The following is a 25,715-nucleotide window of genomic DNA, read 5'->3' on the forward strand; positions in this document are numbered from 1 at the left end:
GCAATGTATTTTGTTTAAAGCACTATATAAATAAAGGTGATTGATTGATAACATAAACGTTTCAACATATATAAATAATATTGTATTGTATAATGTATAATGTATTAATATATTTACTGTAATATATAAAATTAACATATTTTTCTTAAATATATGCATGTGTGTGTGTGTGTGTGTATTTATGTATACTTAATAAATATACACAATAAACACAGGTATTATTCAAACAACTTTTATTTTGGAATCAATTAATCAAGATTTGACTGCACTACCATAAATGCTTGTCAGTACATTTAGCGGAGCACTTTAACCATATTTCAAAGACAATGGAAGTAATTATAAAGTTACATATAAGGATGACTTAAGTCCTGCTTAGGTGGGTCAAACTTCATTTTATGTAAATGTACAGTTTTCATTTTTAACATGCAAGTGTCTGATAACATTACTTTCAGTTTGCACTTAAGTATTTTATTTCTGTAATAAGTATACACTTTTAAAAGTATGCCTAAAGTGCTTTTATTTTATTTTTCTACAATGGTTTCCCTTGTGATTTCAGGAGTATTGTATTTGTCTGGATAGTTGTTCATAGCAGTCACAATGAGGTGGACCACCCTTGTGTAGAACCTTATGTAGAATATTTTATAGACCACTGTTTTGACCAGAGACTTCATCTTGAAATGTAAACTATTTTGACAGTGGAAAAAGTTCATCTCCATAGAGATCTCTTCTGTTGTTGTTTTACAATGGGGTCCCAAAGCAGACCACTGGGTGGAGCAGTGCTCTCCATCACACACGTACACAGTGTGCAGGGGGAGTGTCAGTGGGTAAGAGGAAGGCAGCTGGCACGCAGCTGATTTGTCTGGAAGGTTTCACAGGAAAGTGTGGCATTCACGACCCAGCGCTCATGCAGTACAGACCGTCCACAGCCTCTGGCCAGATCTCAAACACAATCAGAGAGAGAAAGAGAGAGAGAGAGAGAGAGGGGAGAGCAGATGTGGTGAGTGTGACAGAGGAGGGAACAGTAAGGTGAACTCTAAAGGGGAATCCTGAGAGCAGAAAGGCGAGTAAGGACACAGAACTTTCCACAGCTTGCATCCTTTCGCTATTTTACCACATTCCCAAGCTTTTAAACATGGAAGTGATTGAAGACCACCATCTGCACCTGGAGGTGCCTGACCCACACAGATCCCTTACTGAGATCTCAGAAGATGAAATCAACCTCCCAGCCTCTGATGATGAAGATGAGGCCATCGTCGAGAACAAAGCAAAAGCTGCTGATGGGAAAGAAGAGGCAGGTGAGGGAGACAAAGGTGAGATGAATGGAGTCATGGTCCTGGCGCTGCTGGACAAAATCATTGGGGCCGTGGACCAGATCCAGCAGACCCAGGCTGGGCTGGAAGTCCGTCAGCGGGAGATGGAGAGATCAGTGACGGGCATCCAGGGGGAACTCACCAAACTGTCTAAGAGCCACACCACCACAGCCAACTCGGTCAATAAGATGCTGGAGAAGGTGCGGAAAGTGAGTGTGAATGTGAAGACGGTGCGAGGGAACCTGGAAAAACAGGCCGGGCAGATCAAACGCCTGGAGAGCAACGAGAACGAACTTCTGAAGAGAAGAAACTTCAAAGTCATGATCTACCAGGTGAGGAGTGTGCACATAGAGAACAGTTAGGATTGCTTAGAGGTGGATCAGGTTTCATAGCTAGGTTACATTTAATTAAATTATTAACCTTGTCTCCGATGCTTCTTTTGAAATTCTTGAAAAATTTACAGACAATTGTTGACATGCAGTAAGTGTATCTATTAAATTAATGTACAATGTAGTTCATATTGAAATCCCTTACTTCACACTGATTTCACTCCTGACAGCAGATTTCAGTTTCTTGGCAAAACAGAGCAAAGGTTGAGATATATTCTCAAACCCAAGATTAGATGCAAGATTTCTGGTTCTTTTTTTCTCATGGAAAAACAAAGCAAGAGTTACCATATGCTCTTCATTTATTGTAATTGGCATCCAGGAGAAACGTTTGAGGGATTGCTAAGAGATCTTGTATGTTTTTTTTTCTTTCTTTCCTTTCATAAATTACAAAGATATTTCGTAAAAGAATGTTTTGTAAAAGTGGTCTGCATTGTACTGTATGTACAGTGAGTGCAATATGAAATCTGCAGGGTGCATCACTTCACAGCCATAGTTGGTAGGGTGTGGCCTTGGTAAAAATGAATACATCTTACCATTAAAAAAAGTCAAAGGACACACATCCAAAGCGTCTTGGCCAAGTACAAGAAAAAAAAAACAAACAAACATCAAATCATACAAAACAGATCTGCAGCCTGTTATTCTGCCTTTTTTAGAAAAAGTTAATGTAAAACGTGCGCCTGATTAAGGCCTTAGACCAAACCGTTGCCATTTTTAACTTTGTGTGCAGATCTTCTTTGTATTATTTTACAAACAGTTAATGAAAATATGAATGTATTGTGGCTCTTACTTAAAATTTAATTTCACTGCATTACATAAAGCATCAGAGCACTTTTTTTAAGTGCAATATTTAACAGAAATAAATTTGAGGTTAAAATATTTCCTTTAACACAAAAACTCAACACAATGCAATGCATTTATATGCATCCAATTCAAAATATGGGTAAAACACCTATGTAATGTTTCTTCATATTGACACATAGAGCCCCATTCTTAGTAAAATTAAGGTTAGAATTAAGATTAAGATGTTTGGATCCTTTTTAACATCTGGTTACTCTGCTAGGACATACAATCACCAGATGATTAAAAGCCAATGTTCAAAATTAAGAAGAAATGAGTTTTGAGAAGAATCTATACCAGCATCTTGTACACGTGACATTTATTATCTCATGCAATAACATGTAGACATTTAAAGGTGTAACCTAAATGAACACTTTTTAAATCAATCACGTAAAGCTCTTCTAGAGTTAACTGATGTATGCTTTTATGTTCGCTTGCACTGTGTGTTACTGAAGTCGCCTCAGCTGGACTACCAGCTGCCTCAGAAAGCAGGATTCTGTTTGATGGTCGCAGAATAAACGAACACTGACATGTTTTTACATGCATTCTCTCTCCTATATGGCAGACATGCTGGATTAATGTAGAGAAGGTTTCTTTCTTGTTCTCATCTATGGAAAATACCACAAGCAAAATCCAGAGACTATTTTAAAAGTGTGGGAGTGGTTTGGTAGGGAAAGAGGGAATAGAAGAGCATGAACAGAGGGTAAGGACAGAGAAGAGGGGAGTGGGAAAAGAGAGACTTACTCAGACAGACTGTCTGTAGTTAGTTTTTCTTTTTTGGCTGTATAATGCAATGTGTAATAGCCTGCAGCTTTGAACATTCAGAGTTTCCACACAGTGAGTCAGAAGAGGAACACACGCACACACAATTCACTAATTACTCTTCCGAACATCCTCCCTTCACTCATCAGAGAGGGAGGGTCCGTCACAATTCCACCCTGTTATTATTATGCAAGTTTAGGAAGCTCACATTCCACTCTTTTCATTCAAATCTATTGTTTCTTTAGACAGGGTGATTCAACACGATAAGGTCAGAAACATTGTAGAGTATGCAAATACAGATGCAAATACTTGGCCGATGCATCTTAAGCATCCAATTATTGTGTTATCTATGGTTATTGTCTTCAGTTGCCAGACGTTCTACTTCCCCATCAATTGTAGTCTATTAATACGTTTTATTTTATAAATTTTTTTGAACAAAGAACTTCCCGCGTAAAAAAAGGAAATAAACGTATCTTACTGACTTACTGGTGGTTTCGTTTTTTACATGTCGAGTAGGATGGTACTACAATGAGGTTACTGTTGATTAAAAAAAAATTCTGTCCATCCAAAACTAATAAGTATAGATTATTGCACAGACGTAAAGATAAATATGCATGTCTGATAATGGATATCTCATTTACTTCCGTCAAAGAAATCTAATTCAAACAAAATTTTGAATGTCTTTCAAAGATTTGATGGCACAAACTGGCAAAATCAAGTCACTAGGTATTCTGTTATAACGTTATACATTGATTTAAAGACTGTGATGGCCAGGCAATGTCAGGCTGTTGTGATTGTCTGTCGGCCTATTTTTATTTTTTGTGTTCTTCACCATTGGCATTATTCTGACCCCTTTTGGTGGCTTTTTGGATGACTGAGCAAGTTAAATCGTTGTGATTTGGTGTTGTGCTTAGCAAATCAATGCACGAGATGAAAAACAAAATTAAAGGAAGTGAGAATACTTAATTTTCAGTTATAAGTCCTAGCTCTTCTGGGTTTCTCTTTTTGAATAATGAATACAGACTACTGCCACCTGCTGGTATGGAGAGTTATCTCATCTAAGGCAGGTACAGAATGTAAATGCTAGTTGGCCATTGGGTGTAATCTTTGTGTTGTGTTTAAGCACAACTTTGTTTTTGCTAGGATGCAGGTGATGTGAGTCGACACCACAGTAATCACCACTAATTCTTTGAAAATTGATGGAAAAATTGACTTTCAAAAATAGTTTGACAATGCATAGCACCCTTTGTGTTAATGTTGAAAATGCTAGTGTGAATTGTGCTCTGACCGTGTGAAATCAAGCTTAAGTTGTTACTGTAGAAGCATTTACATTCATGCACTCGCATAGCATATGTTTCAGACCTAATACATGTCATATGCAGATTACTAAACTCATCAGAGCCAAGTCTTTTCACCAATGGCATGCAAATCCAACCATTAGATAATTACACACACGTCTGATTTGCATGCTTCACGGGTGTGTTGAAATGTTTTATAGGACAAAGAGCATTCTAATCATTTGTCTCCTTCAGCACAGTAGGCCAATGTTTCATATTTCATAATTGTGAAATGTGTTTGACAGACACTCCAGGATCATGAGTTTCAGGGAGTTCAGGGGATTTTTTTTTGCGTCCCTGCCCAAAGAAGACGCCTCTCTCCTCACCCATTTGAGCTCTTCTGTTCTGAATATAAAAAAAAAGGATAACAGTTTTCATACAGCAGGGACTCTCATTGAGGGGCTTGGCAGGCAGTGTAGAAGTTTCTAGGCAAACTACTGGAAGTCATAATGCAATGCAAATTTGCACTAATGTTCGATTTGTGATACTATTATTACACTTTATTGCTTGTTTAATTTAATAAACAAAAAAAATTAAAATGCCTGTTTGTTTTTGGAGATTTTGGTCTTTATCCTTTCAAGCAGATAGGAATCTCAATCGAAGGTCTTTTAGAAACTAGAACTGCCCGGGGGTGTTTCTCTTTGCCTTTCTGACCCCTCTACTGTATATCATCATCAACATTCATCCTGTCATCTGCTGCTGCTACAACTATCTCTCTGCTTTTCTCTATCTCATGCTAACATGCGTTTAACATATTTTTATGACCTTCATTCTCTCTTTTAATTATGTGTTTGATATTCATTTGAGTGGGACAAAAGGTTTTTCAGATCAGTTGGCACCAGTTGAACATTATAGTTGTGTGCAATAGGTTTTGGTTAACAATGAAAGTAAAAATGTCATGCATTAAGTTGTCATGATATGTTAGATTTGGCAACTTTTACATTTTTACACTTTACTTAATAGGACATCCATATTTAAACCCATTTTACTTGGCAGGACATATTGAATGAAATCTGAATGAAACAGAATATTGAAATATTTATTTTATCCCGTTGTTGTTCTTTTGTTCTTTTCACAGTCAGATATGATTTTTATTTAAAGAAATGTGTGTGTGTGTGTGTGTGTGTGTGTGTGTGTGTGTGTGTGTGTAAAGCATCCAATAATAATAGAGGTTACTGAGAAAAAGCAGATTCAGTTCTCAACATGTCAGCCCCTATAAGGTGAACCACATAATATGCAAGTGCATTACTAAGTTTCAAAGGTGTATTCCCTACACTAAAACGAAAAACACATATGGCACATTTTAAATGCTTCACAACCTCTAAGACCTTTTAATAGCATTTATTGTTGCTTGTTGGGCCCTCTGGGCATGGATATAGAGGTGCATTCCAGTTATTATTCCTCTTCTATTCAGTGAAAGCAAGAAAGGGAATGAGAGAGGAGGGTTGTGTGGTAGGGTGTGGTGTCTTAACAAAGTGGAGCTCAAATGTACCATGCTGATTCATGCTTCAGGCATCCTCACTCCCCATGTCTCCATCCAGCTCTTTTGCTTCTCATCCCATTTTGCAACAACTCTGTTCCACCCTCCCAGTATATCATGCATTTATAAACCTGCCAGTACCTTTCACACCCTGATACTCCCTGCCTCCAAAATCCTGATGGTTCACTGGCCTGAACTTCACCTTAAACCATTGAATGCATTTGCAGCGACTGTTACTTATAGCTGTTATGTGAACAGTTTGTTTTACCTTTAAAGAAGGATTTTCTGATTCTCTATTTTATTATGTCTTAACTGTCAGTTTTTCAAAATTGAAATTTATACATCATCTGAAAGCAATAATAAGAATAAATAAGCTTTCTGTTAATGTATGGTTTGTTAGGACTGGAAAATATTTTGTCGAGATACAACTATTTGAATATCTGGAATCTGAGGGTGCAAAAAAAATCTAAATATTGAGAAAATTGCCTTTAAAGTTGCCCAAATGAAGTTCTTATATTACTCATTAAAAATTATATTACTCATCAAAAATTCATTTTTAATATTTATTACAAGGAAATTAAAAAAAATATCTTCATGGAACACGATCTTTACTTAATATCCTAATCATTTTTGGTATAAAAGAAAAATCTATAATTTTGACTATTGCTACAAATATATCCCAGCGATTTACATTTATGCATTTAGCAAACACTTTCATCCAAAGCAACTTAAAGTGCATTAAGGCTATATATACACTGTATATAGATTTTTTTTGTTTGTTTACCAATATGTGCATTTCCTGGGAATTGAACCCATGACCATTTGCGCTGCTAACACAATGCTCTACCACTGAGCCACAGGAACACCAGACTAGCTATGTGGCTCTGTTCACAATTTTAAAAAGTCTTGCTGACACCAAACTTTTGATATAGGTAGGCATATGCAATTGGCATTTATTAACACATAACACATTAACATATACACACATTAACATATAGTTATATAGTTATAACACAACTATAACTCATATAGTTATAAGTTCAATCAGGGCCAGATAATGGTCCCATTGGCAGCTCAGTAATAGCAAGCTTTGATAATGGTTTGCTTGCACTGCACTGTATTCATAAAGAGCCCTGGTTTGGCTCCAAGCTTCATGTCATTTTGCCTAATGCTTTGAATGATTGTAGAAATGGGTTATTTATTGTGCCTTATCTTTATCTTTGCATCATGAAAACATACTCAAGAGTTTTGTTTAAGGCAGCCAGTGCAAAAAAAAATTATATTTTAGCACACCTTTCCACTTTGCTTTAAGGGTTGTATCCAATTTCATTCATGTACAACACATCCACTGAACTGGTTGGTTAGTTTCAGTCTCTTCCTAAGGGAGTGGTTTAGAATAGTTTTAAATATAGATGATTTGTCTAGCTGATAATCAAAAGCTATTCATGAGCTCTAAAAACTTTTAACCTGAGTGCAAATCTATTTCTATTTTGATTAAGTTCAGAAATTCTCAACAGTGGTTTAAAACATTTCCATATCATAGATACATATATTTTCACACAAGTAGAGGTCTGAAAAAGATATGAAATTAGAAGGAAAACTTGGATCTTGTCCACCTTTCAGAGACTGGAATGCTTGTAACTTACTCTACATACTTAGCACCAATCACATAGTGGAGTTAGTTGATAACTAATGTATTTGATCTGGCCCTAACACTGCTAGACCATATATGGCAAAGTCACAGAAATACTCCCGTTGTCTACGTCATGTAGAAAAGCTCATTTGTTGTATGTAAATTTGGAAGCAATTTGAACGAGGCAGGGGCTTCCTCCACTGACCGAAGAGAAAGAAGCAGCACATGAGACCAGGAAAAGAAGAGAATTAGAGGAAAAGTGTGTGAAACAGACAGTAAGAACTATGCAGGGAGAAGTTATGAGAATAGAAAGCCATCTGGGCTCCTAAAACACACACACACATCTATGAGAAGGGAAGGAAAGGCACTAGTGGTTGCTATAAATAGGATCTGCTGCATAGTTGTTTGATTATGACAGGGAGAGGGCTCATGGACGAGGCTGGGTTATAATTGATCTGGATCAGATGCTCAGAAAGCCTCTTGTTCAGCTGAAGGCAACAGCAGAATGGATGGCTATATCCACTGCTGGCACGGCCCAGTGCTGTGTCTTTTTGAGCTGTTTCTGTGCAGTTAATCTTCAGCCGGGCATGAGGCATAGCAGCTTGACTCTGGCTTTTGGCCCATGTCTCTCAGTTTGGCAGGGGCTTTATCTTGTTTGCACACAATCGCCTACCCTCCATCTTTCCTCTTCCCCTTCTTCTCAAGATTGTTCAGTTTTGGGTGAATGTTTTTGAAACTGTATGAGCTACAAGTTAGTTTTAAAGTAGTTCCGCAACACTTTAGCTACCCTTAGTTTACTATGCTACAATTAACAAGATACAATATATACATGTGTGAACACACACATACAGTATACATACAGTTTATAACCTTTAAGAAGTACACATACTTTAAAAGCATAATTTTAAAAAGAGTACCTAAAAATATACTTACACTATACCATATGTGCGAACTGTAATGATTTCTGACACCTTAATGCATTCTAATTGCAAATGTTGTTACTGTCCAAAAAAAAAAAAAAAAAAACTTCTTGAAAGGTTCTACAGGGAACCCAAATGGTTAATTTATGACATTGCTATAAAAAATAAAAAAAACTTTTTGGAACTGTTCATTTAGTAGTTACTCCCACCAGTGGTTCTTTTTTAAGATGAATGATGGTCACAGTGGGCCTACACAGAGGTAGCACTCTCCTTTATTATACAAGAAACTATCACTGTATAAATGTAGCAAAAACGACAGGAGAAAGACAGCAAAGATTCATTCTTGGCCATTAGTGGACTTAAGAAGATATACAGTGCCATATTTTGTGAGTCAAAAAAGTCTATTTGCATGAGAGTAAATAATTCTGTGCATTTGCTGAACAGGAGTCACTCCTGAACTAGACAGATTGTTGCAATGGTTAATAAAGTTATGCATATTAATTTAATTTATACATTTAGCAGACATTTTTATCCTAAGCGACTTTTATTGCATTCAGACTAACAATTTTCTACTATATTGTGTTCCATTCGAACCCCCAACTTTGCGCTTGCAAACGCAATGCTCTACCAGTTGAGCTACAGGAACACATATAACACTTTGTCTTGTAAATCAGCTAATAAAAATTTGGCGTGTCCCATTTTTTAACAAATAAATAGTGTTTTATGCTATTGTTTGCCAGAAAGACAAACCTCCTGTGTTTAAAATTTCTCAGCATTTGTATTTATTTGTATTCAAGGGTTCTGAGCTGCTCAGCATTTGGTGCAAAAGTAAAAAAAAAAAAAAAAAAAGTTTGGAAAAATAAGAAACAGAACACTGATTCAGTATTTCTTTTGCTGCATGGAGCAATTGGTACATTACTACGGCTGTAAAGAGAGGATGTGCTGATGTTCCACACAGTCATAAATCTCTGTGTAAACACAAACCTCTCTCCTCCATTGTTATTGGAAAGAGTAACCCAGCAGCACCATGGCAACCATGATTGTGGTGCCGGGCAGCGCTCTAAATCAGTGGGCAGAACAGGCCAATGGCAACTACATGTTCTGAATAACAAGCTAAATATTCTTTACTGTACTGCATATGGGAACACGTCAGTCTAAGAAAAGGGTTACAGCTCACCACAGACTGGAAACTGCCTGCTTTTGCTTATAAAACTTACCATGGCACGAAAACATGACTTGCTCCACGCGCCATGCCCCAAACCTTTAGGAAACATTTTTGAACAGTCTGCTGTTGATGGATATAGAAATAAAGAATTGCTCTGTGAGCTCCAGATGCTCTATGCCAACGTTCACTTTCTCAGAGCAGCGTGTTCTAATGGAATCCGGCCAAGATTTGCCATTTTACAGCATGGGTGATTTCCTAAAGTTTACACTGAACTCCACATGGATGTAAATCTTCAAGGACGGTCGCAATTGCTAAGCACACAATTGCCACAGTTGTTTCATCTCGATGGTCACCATGAGGATCCTGTTGTGCGGTTGCCATGGAAACACCCAGTGTTTATGACCTCAAACAGTTTAATTTGGTGTAACAGTTGAACAGCTCTCTCTATTTCAACAACAGCCTCTGATTCATCAAACAATATTCCCTGCAGGGAAAGCTAGCATACCATCACTTTATATAGTCAAATCTCTCTCTCTCTCTCTCTCTCTCTCCCTTTGATACATTAAAGTAGAAAAATAACTCAGCGAAAGAACAGCTGGAAAGAAAATACTTCTTTCGCTTGAGGGCGTCCCCACAATTATTTTCTATCTCCTTCTATTCCTACATTAATTGAATAAACGGAGAGAGTTCTGACTCTGATGGGATAGCATACACCTTTGATGGTACATTAAAGGCCTGTTCATACCAAGAATTATAAAAATCGCTGTAAAAATAAGTTCATAGCATCCACACCAATGCCGATAATGTTTATTAAAATCTCAAGCTCTTTTGAGATGCATTATCCTGCAGTAGTTTCAGGGCCACAGTCTACAGTCCTAACCGTATTTTTTGTGAGAACTGAATGTAACCTTGACTTCTTAGCATCCAAGTTGAATATCTAAAACTATATATCATTAATATTTGGAGGGGATGCTGCCTTGGTTGCATTTCTTTTAGTCAACCAATTTGATAGGTGATGCTATTAGCTCTTTCGCGTTGGGTGGATTCTTACTAGCTGTCACTATCTTTATCAATCATCAACTGGAGGAAAAAAATTCTGAAAGTAATTCCAAAAATCTACTATATGTCTGTAGATCAGCCCATTTTTAATACATCCAAACTTTCCTTTGTATTATATTACCACATTTGTATTTAGCACATCATTTCCCAGCTTGCTTGTCAATGCATCCAGGACTGAAACAATTTCTTTCCAAATTGGCTACTCTTTTATAGAGATGCTTTTGAAATTTCTGGGGTTTTCAGAAGCTGATGTTGTCAAAGTTGGGCAAAATTCTAAACTACAACAAATATACTTTTTTTTTTACTAAATGCTCCAAATTCTATGACTTTACAAAAAATAAAAAGATTGATTATGTTGATCAGAAGATAGAAATATATCAAATTTGTCATCACTTCCTCAGCTGTTGTATTAGAAACGTTCATGCAGCAGCATTAACCACCAGTTTCCTGTGATCTAATATGGTCATGCAGAATATGTGCTTTATAAAGGCTAATAAACAGTATGTTAATAATAGGAATGCTAATAAGCAACTAGCTATTAGTGAGAATCGGTCCCTATACTGAAGTGTTATACTGAAGTCCACATACACATTCCACACGTACTCCCTATCCTGGTGTTCCACATTTCCATTTCCTGCCATGACGAAGTTATGCAACATGTCCGGAGGATTCCCTTGCACACATCCAGTGCTATATTCTTGGGAAAACCCCACACCCACTCATTTTCCCTCCGCTCTGACCCTGTGCTGGAGTTTGTGGTTGGCTTTGAATGGAAAGGTGGGGTGGAGGGTGTTTTGGTAGGGAATCCCTCATCGTCATGGAGACACGGCAGGCAGATGTGAAAGAGCTCTTCACATGTGACTGAAGAGAGACGCTTCTGTGAGGCAGTGGAAATATCCCGCCATCCACACACAGTGTTTTCATTTATCAGTCTACCGACATGTGGAAAACATTGTCAGCTTACTTTTTTGTTCTAATGAGGATCGGTTCACCCTAAAATGAGAATTCTGTCAATAAAAGCAACCATTATGTTCTTTCAAACCTGTATGGCTTTCAGATACCTTCATTGCCATGCAATGACAATTCATCTTTAAAAGAAAATAAGCACCCATACACTCTTAATAAGGACCCCCCCCCCCCCCCCTCCCTTGGATCTTTTTTTTAAGTGGTCCATATCGCTTCTGTGCTATATTCTAAATCAGTCTTAATCTGTAAATAAATTTTTCATTTTGAACCACTTTAACAGAATAATTGGTTCCCTAACTTAAAAAAAAAATAAATAATCTGTTTTCCAGTATATGAGGGTTTGGAAAGACATGAAGTCAAATAAATAATGACCAAATTTTAATTTTTGGGGAACCGTAATGAAACACTTTAGACATTTTAATTTTTAATTTCATCTCATCTGTTGAGATATAAAGTTGTGGTATGTGAGGGGAAAAACAATTAATCTAAAAAAAATAACAGATACTGTCTGCAAAAGAGGACGGATGAATGAAATGACAGATGAGTGAAAGTATAAAAGAAAGGACGTTTCTGCTGACCAGCTGGGGTTGAAGCCAGCTGATACCAGCATGTGACAAACCTACCTGCAAACACACAACAGAGACAGACAGACGGATAGACGGATAGACAAACCAAACCTCACACCATGTGACACACACACAGTCAAAAGAGCTCTTGTTATTTCAGATTATGTTTATATACGCTGTGACAAACACACACACACGCACATTAACTGTCTCAGAGACACACAAACAACTCTTCTGTTCATGTGCTCATATATTATGTCAATCTCTGTAGCCCACGGCCCTCCATGCTTCTGTGGTTGGCTCATGGAAAAGTCAAGCCTTCTGTGATGTGGTCTCAGTGACTCATACATACTTACGTGTGGGTATGTGTGTGCACGTACAGAACACCTTATGTTTGAGAGGAAAAAAGGGGGAAAGCCTTAAATGACACCATTTGTCTTATCCAGACCGCGATGAGGCAGCGACAGAATGAAAGAAAGGAGGATTCCTTATAACACGTGTTGCTGCACTGACCAGATATTCTGTATGTTGCTTATTTCCAAGACAACTGTGTTGTGTGTGTGTGTGTGTGCGCGCAGCTGGAATTAGAAGGTGGGATTACTTGGTCATTCTCTTCTCTTCTCTTCTCTTCTCTTCTCTTCTCTTCTCTTCTCTTCTCTTCTCTTCTCTTCTCTTCTCTTCTCTTCTCTTCTCTTCTCTTCTCTTCCCTTCCCTTCTCTTCTCTTCTCTTCTCTTCTCAAATGTTTCTAAACATCTGAGCTAGCTTAAATGCGACAGGACATGTGCTTTCAATAATAACATTATCGTATCTGGTAGTAATCACTGATCTATTTCTGGAATATGAAAGGGGAGCTTTGTTTTAGATTGAAATATATAATTTTTTTTTGCTTTTTTATTTCACATTAGGCACACAGCAGTTCCCTTGTGAAAAAGAAGTGCACTTAATTGTATTGAATGTTCATATGTAGTGCACTTCAAACATTAAACGTATATATATATATATATATATATATATATATATATATATATATATATATATATATATATATATATATATATATATATATATATATATATATCTACTAAATCTACTAAGAGCAGTGAAAATTCCTGACTGCTTTTAAGACATGCTTTTCTGGGGCATTAAATAATGGCACAAGTACCAGTAGTCTCTCTCCTATATAGCAGAAGAAGAAACCAGTCTTCCTCCAATCCACAGTGCAAACAGCAATTGCATCATGCATTTTACACAGATGTTCTAAATATGCAGTGTTCAGTGCATAATAATAAATATATAAAGGGATTTCTGTCTCATGATTTGAGAGGTTCTAACCTTTCAAGAGGGAACAAGTTCAAAGAGATTTTCTTTTCTTGGGAATGTGAAATTTAACTCCCCAGCTCTTATCGTTCCCCTCATACACACATTTACTCACATTTTCCAATTGTTTCTAATGGTGGAGTGCGTGTTTCCCTTCCTCTCTGCTCAGCAGAACAATGCAATATTAACTTGAGAGAGGCACTTTGGGATGTGGGCTCACCAAGGTGACTGCCTTACTTCCTCTAACATGTTTTCCATCTTACTGTTCTTCCATTACAGCTGCTTTTAGAGAATGTTGTTTACTCAAAATGAGTGACCTTCCGACCTTTGGGTCTTTAGTGCCTTAGATTAGATGCCCTTCTGATATTCTGAACTTCATTGTGGTCTGACTTCATATTTGAACCTTTTGAAATGACGCGCTACAGCAAAGTACTTGTACTAGTCCATTCTTTTGTAAAAGAGTGTGATTTCTCTGTACTGTTTATGTTAGAGTGTTAGCATTAGCATCAAGTTCATTGTCTAAAAGAAATTAGGGTGCATTGATCATCATATCATAAGAAGCTATCGTGTTTGCAGGGACCTGGGTTCGAATCAAGCGTACAACATGACCTCTCTCCCTGTTTTATTTGATACATGTATAAAGCTGACAAAGTTTGACAAACTCAGTTAAAATGTGTGGGTTAAATGTAGTTTTTTTGTGAAGTTTTATGAAAGTGCTGCAGGTAGATTTCGTCATGTTCACACTGTACTTGCTTGTGAAATTTTGCTAATGTGACCTTTTGTACCTGTAGAGGGAGCAGTCACAAAACTCCATTTGTGCGCAAATATTCCAACTTTGACATTGACAAACCTCTTGTTGGTCAAAATTACTTTACTCTAATACTTCTCTCTCTATCTGACACAAAGTAAATCAGGTATACATGATCCTCATGAAACAACCCAAATATTATGACATAATATATTAATTCAAAATATGTCTGTCCCAATGTTTAATATAGAATGAATGAAGACACTGTGTCTCAGTATGATAAGTCTGTTTTTATGTGAGTTTGGAGGTATAACATTCATGCAAATACAAGCACCTCCAGCAGCAGCAACACAAACTTACCAACATGTGTTTACTTGTTTGTTGTTTTCCCTGTGTGGATCATTTGTCCCTGCTTGCTGCAGGGGAAAGAATAAATCAAACAACAAGAAAAGACATCCTTTTATTTGTTGGTTTGGCCTGAATGTTAGTAGAGACATTAACAGAGCAAAACGGAATGATCAATGTATCACACTGATGGAAAATATGTCTCCTTTACAAACAAGTCAGAGCATTGTGCTGCAGAAAAAGAGTGTGCTTGGGAACGAGGGGCTTCGCAGGATGGAATGCTGGGAATTAGGGTCGGGCAGGAGGGTGGGAGACAGGTCGGAAGGGAAGGGAAGGGCGAAGAAAGAATGGAAGAACAACAAAAGAAATAAAACTAAATCTCTGTTGAGGAACAGCTCTGGCTGTGAGTCATGCATGCTCTCCACTTGTTAACCTTTGTTAGAATTCATTAATGATAACTCTTTCATATGCACATGCTTGTTTGACATTACAAATAGTAGAGGTTTGCCTCTAGTTGGTATCAACAGAAAGTAACTATTTGAATGACATTTTAAATGATGCAACCCTTTTAAGTGCATGATAAAATGTTTGTAGTAACCCAACAAACATCATTAAATCATATCAGTGACCCCAGTGAAATGAAATTCTCTATCTAATAATGGTCTTTTTATAAATTCAGCATGTGGGTGATGTGTGTAAGGTCATCATTAATGTTAGCACGGATACTGAACAATAGGGGAATTAAATGGGATAAATAAAGACAGGACATTGGCTGTTGTGGCAGTGCTTAGTTTGGAGATATGATACACGCTTTTGGCAGAGGAGGCTTATTAATTTCTTATTTCCTTAAAGAGAGATACAACCGTGGACAAAATAGATGCCATATTCACCAGAAAGAAGTTGTGGTTCTTGCATAATGGTAGCATGCTGATACAATAGATGGTTGGGCTTTTTATTAAGTTATAGCCTGTGTAAAAGGGACCGACCACAGTTTTTCTTTATTTAAAAAATAAATAAATTTGTATCTAGAAAAAGGAAGTCAATTTACAAATGTATTGAGGAATGTGTATTAGCTTGCCTTCATCGCTGTGAATTACATGATTATTTTGGTATCTCTCTGCAGGATGAAGTGAAAATACCTTCAAAAGTCAATGTGGCCAAGTCCATGAAGGTTCCAGAGCCTGTGGAAGGAGAAGCTGTAGGGGAACACAAAGCAGCAGCAGAGGAAGGAGGAGAAGACAAAGAGAAAGTAAATCTGGACCTGTCCTCAGATGAAGAGGAGGTGGAGATTGAAGAGACCATTGAGGAGTCTCGAGCAGAGCGCATCAAACGAAGCAGTCTGCAACGCGTCCAGAGCATCAAAACGGTTTTCTCCAAGGAAAAAATGGAGAAAACCAAGCAAAAGACCAAGGAGAATTTGGAGAAGACCAAACAGAAGACCAAAGAGAACTTGGAGAAAACTCGCATGAAGACCAAAGAGAACTTGGAAAAGACCAGGCAGAAGACCAAGGAGAATCTTGAGAAGACCAAACAGAAGACCCGGGAGAACCTGGAGAAAACACGTCACAACATAGAGAAAAAGATGGGCAAGCTCGGCAATCGTATGTCTGTGAACCCCGAGCGCAAAGAGAAGATCAAGTCCTCGCAGAAGAAGATGGTCAAGTCGTTCACTCCTGACCACACCATCTACGCTCGTTCCAAAACCGCTGTCTACAAGGTTCCACCGTTCACCTTCCATGTGAAAAAGATGCGTGAAGGAGAAGTGGAGATCCTTGGAACTGAGATGGTGGAAGTCGGTGGGGAAGCAGAGGAGGTGGAGAATGCAGTGATGGAGGGAATAGAAGATGAGGAGATGGAAATGGATGGTGGCGAGATGGTGGACGAAGACGACGAGACAGAAGATAGCCCTGAGATGAGAGCGCTACTGGAAAGGGGAGAAGAGCTGGTGTTAGTGGAAGACCATGACAGAGATAGTGATTAGTGTTTGTGTGTGTTTGTGTTTGGGTGCTTACACATTAGAGAAGCTTGTAACAGAATGTTTGATTGGTAGGACAGTATGGAAGGCTCAGTTTGATATCTAATGTCAATACAGCAAATTTGATTTCCGATAGCTCAGCTCTCTGAGATTCTAATCAATGAGCTCATGCCTAAAAAGGTTTTGGTTACTTATCAGAACATCAGTTTCACCAAACCCTGAAAATTTTCTTCTACATCTCTCAGAGGACCATCTCCAGCATTCTTTGACATAGCATGACCTCTAGTGTGTAGGCACCCTGAGCATGTGTGCTGTACTGCCAGTCCAGATATTGGATTCTGCAGGAGAATGTGAATGTGTCTGTTTGCATGTGTGTATCTGCATCTTTTCTATCAGCAGAATGTTTCAACATAGGGTGACTCTATTCACCTAACGTATGTGCGAGTGAAAGATTTACTGTACTAGTTAAAGTAACTAGTTCCTTGAGTGAATCTTGTTTATTAAGACTAGGCGTGCCAATCAATAAGATGCAACATGGTATATAGGGACATTGCTGTGCTAGATGGACAGGATAACCATAAAATTGCAACTCTATGAAACAGTTAACGGACAGATGGCTTGATCAAATGAACAACATACTTGTTGGCAGGTAGTTATTTTGTTCTAGAAGATTAATTGGTCAGACTTTATATTACAGTAGGTGGCTTTCACTGCATTGAAGATTGTCTTGATTTACTGTGTAACTACAGTCACACATTTACTACTCATGAGTTTGGAGTGTGGATAGGTTAAGGGTAGGGTTACAGTTAACAGTGCAACTGCAAATAAAATGATACATATGTTGCATCAAATTGTTAATTGCGTAGTAGTTAAGGCAATCTAAGATAAAGTGAAACCAATTATTGTCTCACAAGAATTGGGCTACAGACTGTTCTTCACTTTTCATAGAAGGTGGAGGAACAAACCAAGAAAAGAAAACCTGAAGTATTGCTTCTATGTTCTCATTTTTATATATCTTTTATACACCTTCGAGTTTAATGAATAATGTTACGTTTCTGTTAAAGTCAAACTGTTACACTCATTATTTTTGGTATTTTGTGATAAATTACACAAATAGTAAATAGTATGAATATGAAACCACATTTAAACATAAAAAAATTATTATCTCACTCTATGGTTTTGTCCTTTTGCATGATTTTTACTGGAAACTATCAAAACAGACGATTCAAAACAAGTATAAATGTCTATAAAATGATTTTCAGAATGGCACTGCAGGCTTGCTCAACATAGGCACCAGTGCTCTTTACCCATTTAAAACTACTGTTTATGTAACATTTGCACGTCCCCTGGTGGACATGTGTGGTTGTAATGGGCCAATGAGCGATGAACCCTTAGCCTCATTTATTGACCTAAGAGCACACAAGTTACAAAGTTAAAGCGAAACAGCTATGAGCAGCAAAAAGCTACAGCTAATCTCATCAGCATCTTAAGTGAAACACATATAATGAATAATGAATCAATGCTATTATTTAGAGCACAATCATTTCTTACATGGGTTCATTTCATTCTCCTCCATGTTTAGATACAATTTCAGCAATTCCGTAATTTAGCAAAAGTTTTTCTCTGCTTTAATCAGTTTCTTTTTTTGTGTTTTATTTCCGCTTGTGTAGCTGATGATGCATATGGATATTCTCTTGTAATGTCAGTCTTAACCACTAATGTGTTAATAAAAGCAACCATGCTTCACACTATATGAATACTGTTTATCTGATACAAATTGAAGTATTCCCTACTTATGAGACACTTATATAATATGACAATAGAAATTATGTTCATAATATCATAATGTTTACATGAAAAACATATTCCTTTGACTGAAAGATAAAGTAGAGTGCACAAAAGAAACAAATGAAACATCAGTTTTATTTGATTTGCATTTTCAAACACAAAATGAGTTTAGCATTGGGAATACAAAAGTGGAACAAAATAAATTTGTACCTTGTTTTGACAATAGCAATCAATTCATATAAATATAACCATTTTAACTGTTTTCATTTGCATAGCTATTAATTAAATGCAGCAAGAGAAGATTTAAATTCTTTAATTCATTTCATATTTGCCAAAAATCGCTGACATACTGTCTGTACTGGTTTAACTCTCACCAAAATTAACAACAATTCATCATCACATCTTTAACACAAAAATTACTTACAAAACCATGCTGAGTGACAGCTACCATAAAGAAAACACATCAACTCCAAACAAAAACACATGCAATTAGTTATACAACTCATAACAAATCAAGACGATCTTCACGTAACACAAAATAATCTCGGGAGAGAAAACAATATGTGTGAAACTAACTCAGCAATGCTAGGTTTCCACGAAACATAAACTGTAAAGATCACTGGTCATGCTAGTAAAGCTGATGCATGCAGTGCCTATCAATGCCATTCACTAAGTTGCTCAGTAGGTGGATGATTCACTGTTGCACTGGATGTGACTTTTACTCTGTGTGTATTACCCTCTTGTATTTAGCGATGTGGTGCTTTCAAAGCTGCTTCCACCTCTTCCTCTGGTTGAAGTGTGTGCCACTGGGCAACTGGACGCCTGGGATTGGCCAGCATCTCTGACCAATGGCGTAAGCCGACACCTGTGGCACCATAACCGATAAAGGTTTTGCCAATAGGATCGTTGCTTCCCAGCTTGTCGTAGTCAAACACAGTTATGAGGAGCTGGACTTTCTGCATTAGGATAGAGTGGGTTTGCACTTTAGAACCTGAATTTATTCCATTTTTGGACATGAATAAAATACAGCTTCAAATTTGTAAAATGCACGTCACCTGAATCTGTTCAAACGGGACCTCAAAGCTGAAGCTCTCATTAAAGTATGGGTTCAGTGTATTCTTTTTAACTGTAGTTTTCTTTTTCTTCAGACGCTTTCCATTATGCTGTAACACAATCTTCACATACGGATCTGACACAGGAAGTAGTTGAAAAGTGAAAAAAAGAGAAAAAATACAAGAAACCATACAGCAAACTGAAAATTACATTATAAAGTTCATTTATTATTTAGTCACCTGCTCATTCTCAATTGTTAGCACTTTCCATTCTCAATTGTTAGCACTTTCCACATTTTGGAAAAAGCATCAAAACTATGACATAGTGCAAATGTAACTTAAATATTTAAATTCACTGCTAAACTGTACCTGATAAACCACCAACATCCATTTTTTTGAGATTTTTGGCCTCCATTATGTTAACGGTGAGTTTACCAGCAGTCGGCACATATCGCAGAGAAATACAAACGTCTCCAAGTTTCTCCTGTTGAAGAGAAATAAAGACTGATCACAGGAACAAATGTACAATATACTGTTTAAAAACTCAGGAATCAAGGATGGCATACCTGAAAATTCAATTCAGACATGCTCATACAAATACAGATAGAAAATAAAATGTACCTCCTCCTTTTCTCCACTTTCGAGATCCCTCCATTCATGCAGCGGTTGTGCAAGATCCACACAGTTCATGGGAATCGTTATCTGGCCAATCACATCATGTTTACCGAACCGATCGAAATCAAACACCTGAAGCACCAGAGTTTTACCACCCAATTCAGCATAGGGAATCTATAACGCATGAGAAGAGGCGGGAATATTAGTTCATTTTTAAGTGAACTATTCCTTCAAAAACGTATATAACCTCAGTGATACCTTGAGAGCTGTCAATCAAAAAATGAATGACAAAACCATTGTAGGGAAGCAGGGATTTCTGGGAACTTATAGAATGCCACACAAGGAGACAAAACCCTGACACAAAACCTGAGAGAGAGAGAGATGGACAAACAGACTACAGGTAGAACTAAACAGACGCCAGATCACACAAAAGACAAAACTACAGGCAATAAAATGTTATGAATTATACTGGACGGCCACATTAACGTAAACACATACATGACTCATCATGCACATACTGTGAGTCAGAACCTGGCTTCGTACTTCATAAACAAACAAAACATCGAACAAAATAAACCTTGAAGATGAAGGTCTCATTAAACACAGGGCACAGATTTTTGCGCTGGACTTTGGTTTCAAACTTCTTCTTCTTGTCTGGAAGCAGGTAAACTTTCACATATGGGTCGGATGTACCGCCAATATCCATAGCAGGAAGATCTTGAGCCTGAAGAACTCCAACTATCAGCTGTTGACAGAAAATTAGACATGTTCCATGTGTCTTGTTACAATGACATCATGATATCTCTACCTATCACAGTGCTCCTTAAATAAATATGTGAATACATTAGGCACCTGAGCATCAGTGAAGTTGTAATCCAAAGAGAATTCCAGTTTTCCAAGGTTTTCGTGCTCTTCTTTTTGCACTTCCCCCTCCTTTTTTTCTCCTTCTTCCTGCAAAGATGAATAGTCATATTATATGCAGTATGTTCATTGAATATGTAAATTAATTTGAAATAACAAAAGACGTTGTTCTGTGTTTTAACTTTATTCTATAGCTATAACGGTTTTTATTTTTTCCATATATATATATATATATATATATATATATATATATAGTACAATAAAGTTCCATTTGTTAACATTAGTTACTACATTGGTTAACATGAACTAACAGTAAAAATTAACAGTAAAAGATGTCTTACTCTTTGTTAGTCAGTGCATTAACTAATATTAACGAATGGGACCTTATTGTAAAGTGATTTCTTTTTTTATAGCAAACCATTATAAAATAAATAATACTTTTTTTTTAATTGAGGTTATATTTGTGTATTTCTTTTCACACCTTTTTTTCTCCTTCACCCTCTCCTTCAGTCCCTTCCATTTTTCTCCGTCCTGCTCTCTTCCTTTCTCGAGCTTTCTTGGATTTCTTCTTCTTGCCAAAGCATTTCTTGAACATGCAATATATAAAGCAAGCCACAAGGGCGAGAACCACGACCACGATGGCTCCTACAGCCCACATCGGCACTGTAGAGAACAGAGAGCTGGTCAGTCCCCATGGAAACAGGTACAGGACATACATCACACAGGACAATAGTCGCTTAGTGTTGTGTCACATCAATTCAATGCGCTTGTAATTAGAAATCACCATCGGCTGTAAAGCTTCACAAAAACTATGAATCAAGGTGCTCCATTACGTAATCTGGCTTCTCATCAGATGCAGATAATGATTTAGAGAATAAATGAAAATGAAAACTGATTTTGTGTTCTGTGAGGCTACACAATCCCAACAAAATCAGTGTATTCTGTATATTAATGAAATAAAGTGCAGTGAGTTTAATAAAATTTTTTTTTTTTTTTTTTTTTTTTTACTCTTTTATGTTAATATATGGCCAAAAGTAGAAGCTTACATGACAGATGTTCCAGCTCATTCATGAACTTGTTCTTCATGTGTTCATAGTCGTGATGGGCTGGATGAGCAGGAGGGTGTTTGTGTTCTGGTTTCGGTTGTGGTTCAGGTTCTGATTCTTCTGGTTCAGCAGTCCGCCGAACACGGACCCCCATGTTCACTAACCTCATACCAGCTGGGTGTCAAGAATCCAATGCACAGCCTGAAAATAACAACACAGAAAGTGGATGCACACAGTTCAGAAACTCTCAAAAAAAAAAAAAAAGAAAAGAAATAAGAAATGTCTTAGTAAGAAATCATCTTTAGAAAATAAATTCTTCAAATTCAGGTCATTCTTCATGTTTGGTATGAAAAGTGTTTTTTTCTCTCTCATGAAAGGTGAATAACTGTAGAAGTAACAAATACTATCAATATTTTCTCTATATCTATCTGAACAACAACATTTATTCTTGGCACAGAATATGATTGTGGTACTTTTTTAAATGGCAAAGAGAAACTGTTTCCTTGGAAACATGACAGCATAAGAGTAGGTGCTAAAAGCAGCTCAAATCATAGATCTTATACAGTTATGTCTAATTCTGTACTATACATGGATCCAAAGTTCATTTCACACATTCAAAGGCTGAGATTTCGGTTCACATCTAATGCATCCTGAAATCATAAATTGTGTATATTCACCGTACAAATGTGTATGTGCATGCATGTTCCCTAAAGCCAGAAAACAAACATGGCTGATTCTAATCCATGATGTATTTACCCTCCTTTGCCAAACCACAATCCACCCCCATCTCTACTGGTCTATGTCTCTCTCTCTCTCTCTTTCTCTCTCCCATGCTTAACGAGATTATGGGGGGGGGGGGGGGGGGGGGGGGGGGGTTGGGTTAGGGGGACAAAACCAGAGCTCAGATAACTCAGATAAACAAGGCAACTATTTGAGAAATTATAGCTTTCTTCCCTGCATTGATTCTTCCCTTCATTCATTAATGCTTCATTAAGGTCTTCTCAAAACACTAAATGAAAAGAAACAACATCTCAGTAGCTACCATCCTAAATACACGATCACACTGCAAAATGTTCTTTGTGCATTAAATCTTTATGCAATGTGTAATTTTGTTTTCATATTTATGAAGCTAAACCAATGAAAACCCCAGAATGATTGTGATTTTAAGTTTTGACTTCAGGTGATTTTATTGAGTAATAAGACCCCTCTGTAAAAAGACCAACTTTGGTTAAAATACTAACAAAAAATATTGTTTGGGGTAGTACGGCAATGTAGGAAGTGCAGATGTTTTCCAAAACCGTGAGGGAATTTGTAATGAAATATCTGCAAATTGTGACGACCGCTTCAATCACGATTCATTTGTTTACTAACATTGTATTTTACCAGCTTGTAATTTATATTTACTTACATGTAATTCAGATATTGCCTAAGTCTATAATGAATGCACTTGGGTGACAAATCACGGAATCTCTTTATCTACATATATATATATATATATGGGCTTTTTATCCAAGATTATGTTTGGCATATTTTCACGTTATGTTTCTTAGCTGATGATCAAAAACATAGCCTAGCTTTTTCTTTTAGGTCCATTGTAATATTTATACATCACATGCAAGACATTTCGGGATTTTCTACATGTTCTACATGATAATACAGAACAAAAGTTCATTACAATTGTGAACGCTGTGGTAAATGTGAAAGCGTCCCGCGCGCTCTAAACAGGCTGCATTTGCAGGAATGCGCGCGTCATTCGCGCTCATCTTCAGCAACAGGTTACGATGGTAACACACAAACGCATTGAAATTATATATTTTAAATTTCACTCAAAACAATTTGCCCTGATAATGTGCATATTGCTCAAGTGTGTCCTGTCAGGTCTGCTAACGTGTGATATAACATGAAAGCATGTGTCTGTATAAAACATATATAAATAAAGATTGCAACATACCTGATAAATGAATACCTCCGGATATCTTGGGTGGGAAATACCTTCCTTAGGTAATATTAAGACGATGCCTGCCTTGTTTTCCCAGCAGCCCTTAGCCAGACATGCTGATGTGTGTATATTGTGATAAGTATGGTTCTGGTGGTTTAACCCCCTCCCCATCAGCTTTAAGCTCAAGTGCTTTCAAATCATTAAAGCACCACTAATCTCTCTCCCCATCCCCATCACATCTGTTATGCAGTTATAGAAGGTTCCTCCATAATTTCACATAAACCACGCCTCTGCCTTTATTCCAAGTATGTTACTGTACTTTTTTTTTTTTTTTACTCCCCAGTGATATGTTAATATTGTATTCATTTCCTTTGAGAGCTCCTATTTATGTGACTACTGCCAAGCATCAACTGCCCCTCTAATCCACATAAAACATCATGCTCGACATCATTGTTCCCATCTGGGACACGTTGTGGATGAAAATAGCCTCTCTGCCCAGATAATCTGTTTGATCACGGATTACATTTGCAATTTTTTTCAATCAATAAATCATAAAGTATTCCTAACTAAGCATGTTCAGACATTTAAAACCTATCCATTTTGATCATTTCGACACTACTATTGATCTAAATGTACTGCTTTTGTATAACACTTTTGTATATTGGGGTTTGATATGGCACAAGAACTGCTAAAGCCATGTTTGGTAGCCTTGCAGAGGCTTTTGGTACAGTATATGATATACTTGTTGCTTCTGCAGTTTATAGTACAATGCATGGATAATTATTAGGCACGGTGATATTCAGATTTATTTTTTCAGGCACATTTTAACAATTCCAAACCACTTCAATCTTAATAACTACCATTGATTTTGTATGTAATCATTTATAAGTAATATATAATTGTCCATGCAGGCTAAAAGTGAAAAATTCTTTACTATTCAGGTGTGCAGAATTGTTAGGCATGCATTATTTTACAGATAAAATGAGCCAAAAGAAACTTAACCTAGATATAAAGTCAAAAATGATTAAATTCTCATGAGAAATATTCAAAACTAATGCAATACAGAAATCGCAAAGTTAAGACAAGACCATTTGGCAGCAAAATGCTCATTGGGTCAGTGAGGTTAATAACCCTCTGGAAACACTACATTAACTTCACACTTAATATATTTTCTTAGTAGATTATACTATTTTTTTTTTTTGTTATATATTAATTATTTAATAAAAGTATACTATTTCTTTATTTAACATGATTCTTATCTTAAACAACAAAATAATCAGAATAATGCAAGTAAAGCATTATATCATTTAATGTTATCTTGTGCGCTTCAAAAATGATAGACAGAGATTAGAACAGAGCCTTATAATATTCTGTCAGAGATAAGTGAGAGTGAGACAAGTAAAGCAATTTGTTGCACAAACCTCCCTACTATATCTATTAGCTCAAGGCATCAAATACCTAATTTTATAATTATGTCATGATGCAATTCATACATCAAATGGCACAGAATGTTTCCTAGTGTATTATCTGCTCTTTTTATGTTGAAAAGGTGAATTTACATTCTTTCCATGCATTCACAAACTAAACACAAATTCCAAATGAAA

General features: G+C 36.9%; 2 protein-coding genes across 2 annotated transcripts; one reads left to right on the forward strand and one right to left on the reverse strand.

Annotated features, from left to right (window-relative positions):
• Positions 1-876: 876 nt before the first annotated feature.
• cavin1b (caveolae associated protein 1b) lies at positions 877-18,561 on the forward strand. Its single transcript, XM_052595713.1, has 2 exons — positions 877-1,642; positions 15,959-18,561. The coding sequence occupies exons 1-2, from the start codon at positions 1,133-1,135 to the stop codon at positions 16,814-16,816; spliced, it is 1,368 nt and encodes a 455-aa protein (XP_052451673.1). The 5' UTR covers positions 877-1,132; the 3' UTR covers positions 16,817-18,561.
• Positions 18,562-18,715: 154 nt separating this feature from the next.
• On the reverse strand, positions 18,716-24,351 carry syt5b (synaptotagmin Vb). Its single transcript, XM_052595714.1, has 9 exons — positions 24,124-24,351; positions 22,173-22,373; positions 21,608-21,789; positions 21,118-21,216; positions 20,843-21,010; positions 20,272-20,439; positions 20,020-20,134; positions 19,654-19,787; positions 18,716-19,554 (listed from the first exon to the last, which is right to left on the reverse strand). Exons 2-9 carry the CDS (start codon positions 22,339-22,341, stop codon positions 19,345-19,347), a joined length of 1,245 nt encoding a protein of 414 aa, XP_052451674.1. The 5' UTR covers positions 22,342-22,373; positions 24,124-24,351; the 3' UTR covers positions 18,716-19,344.
• Between the last annotated feature and the right edge of the window lie 1,364 nt (positions 24,352-25,715).

Source organism: Carassius gibelio, chromosome B24 (assembly GCF_023724105.1).
Source record: "Carassius gibelio isolate Cgi1373 ecotype wild population from Czech Republic chromosome B24, carGib1.2-hapl.c, whole genome shotgun sequence".
NCBI lineage: Eukaryota > Metazoa > Chordata > Actinopteri > Cypriniformes > Cyprinidae > Carassius > Carassius gibelio.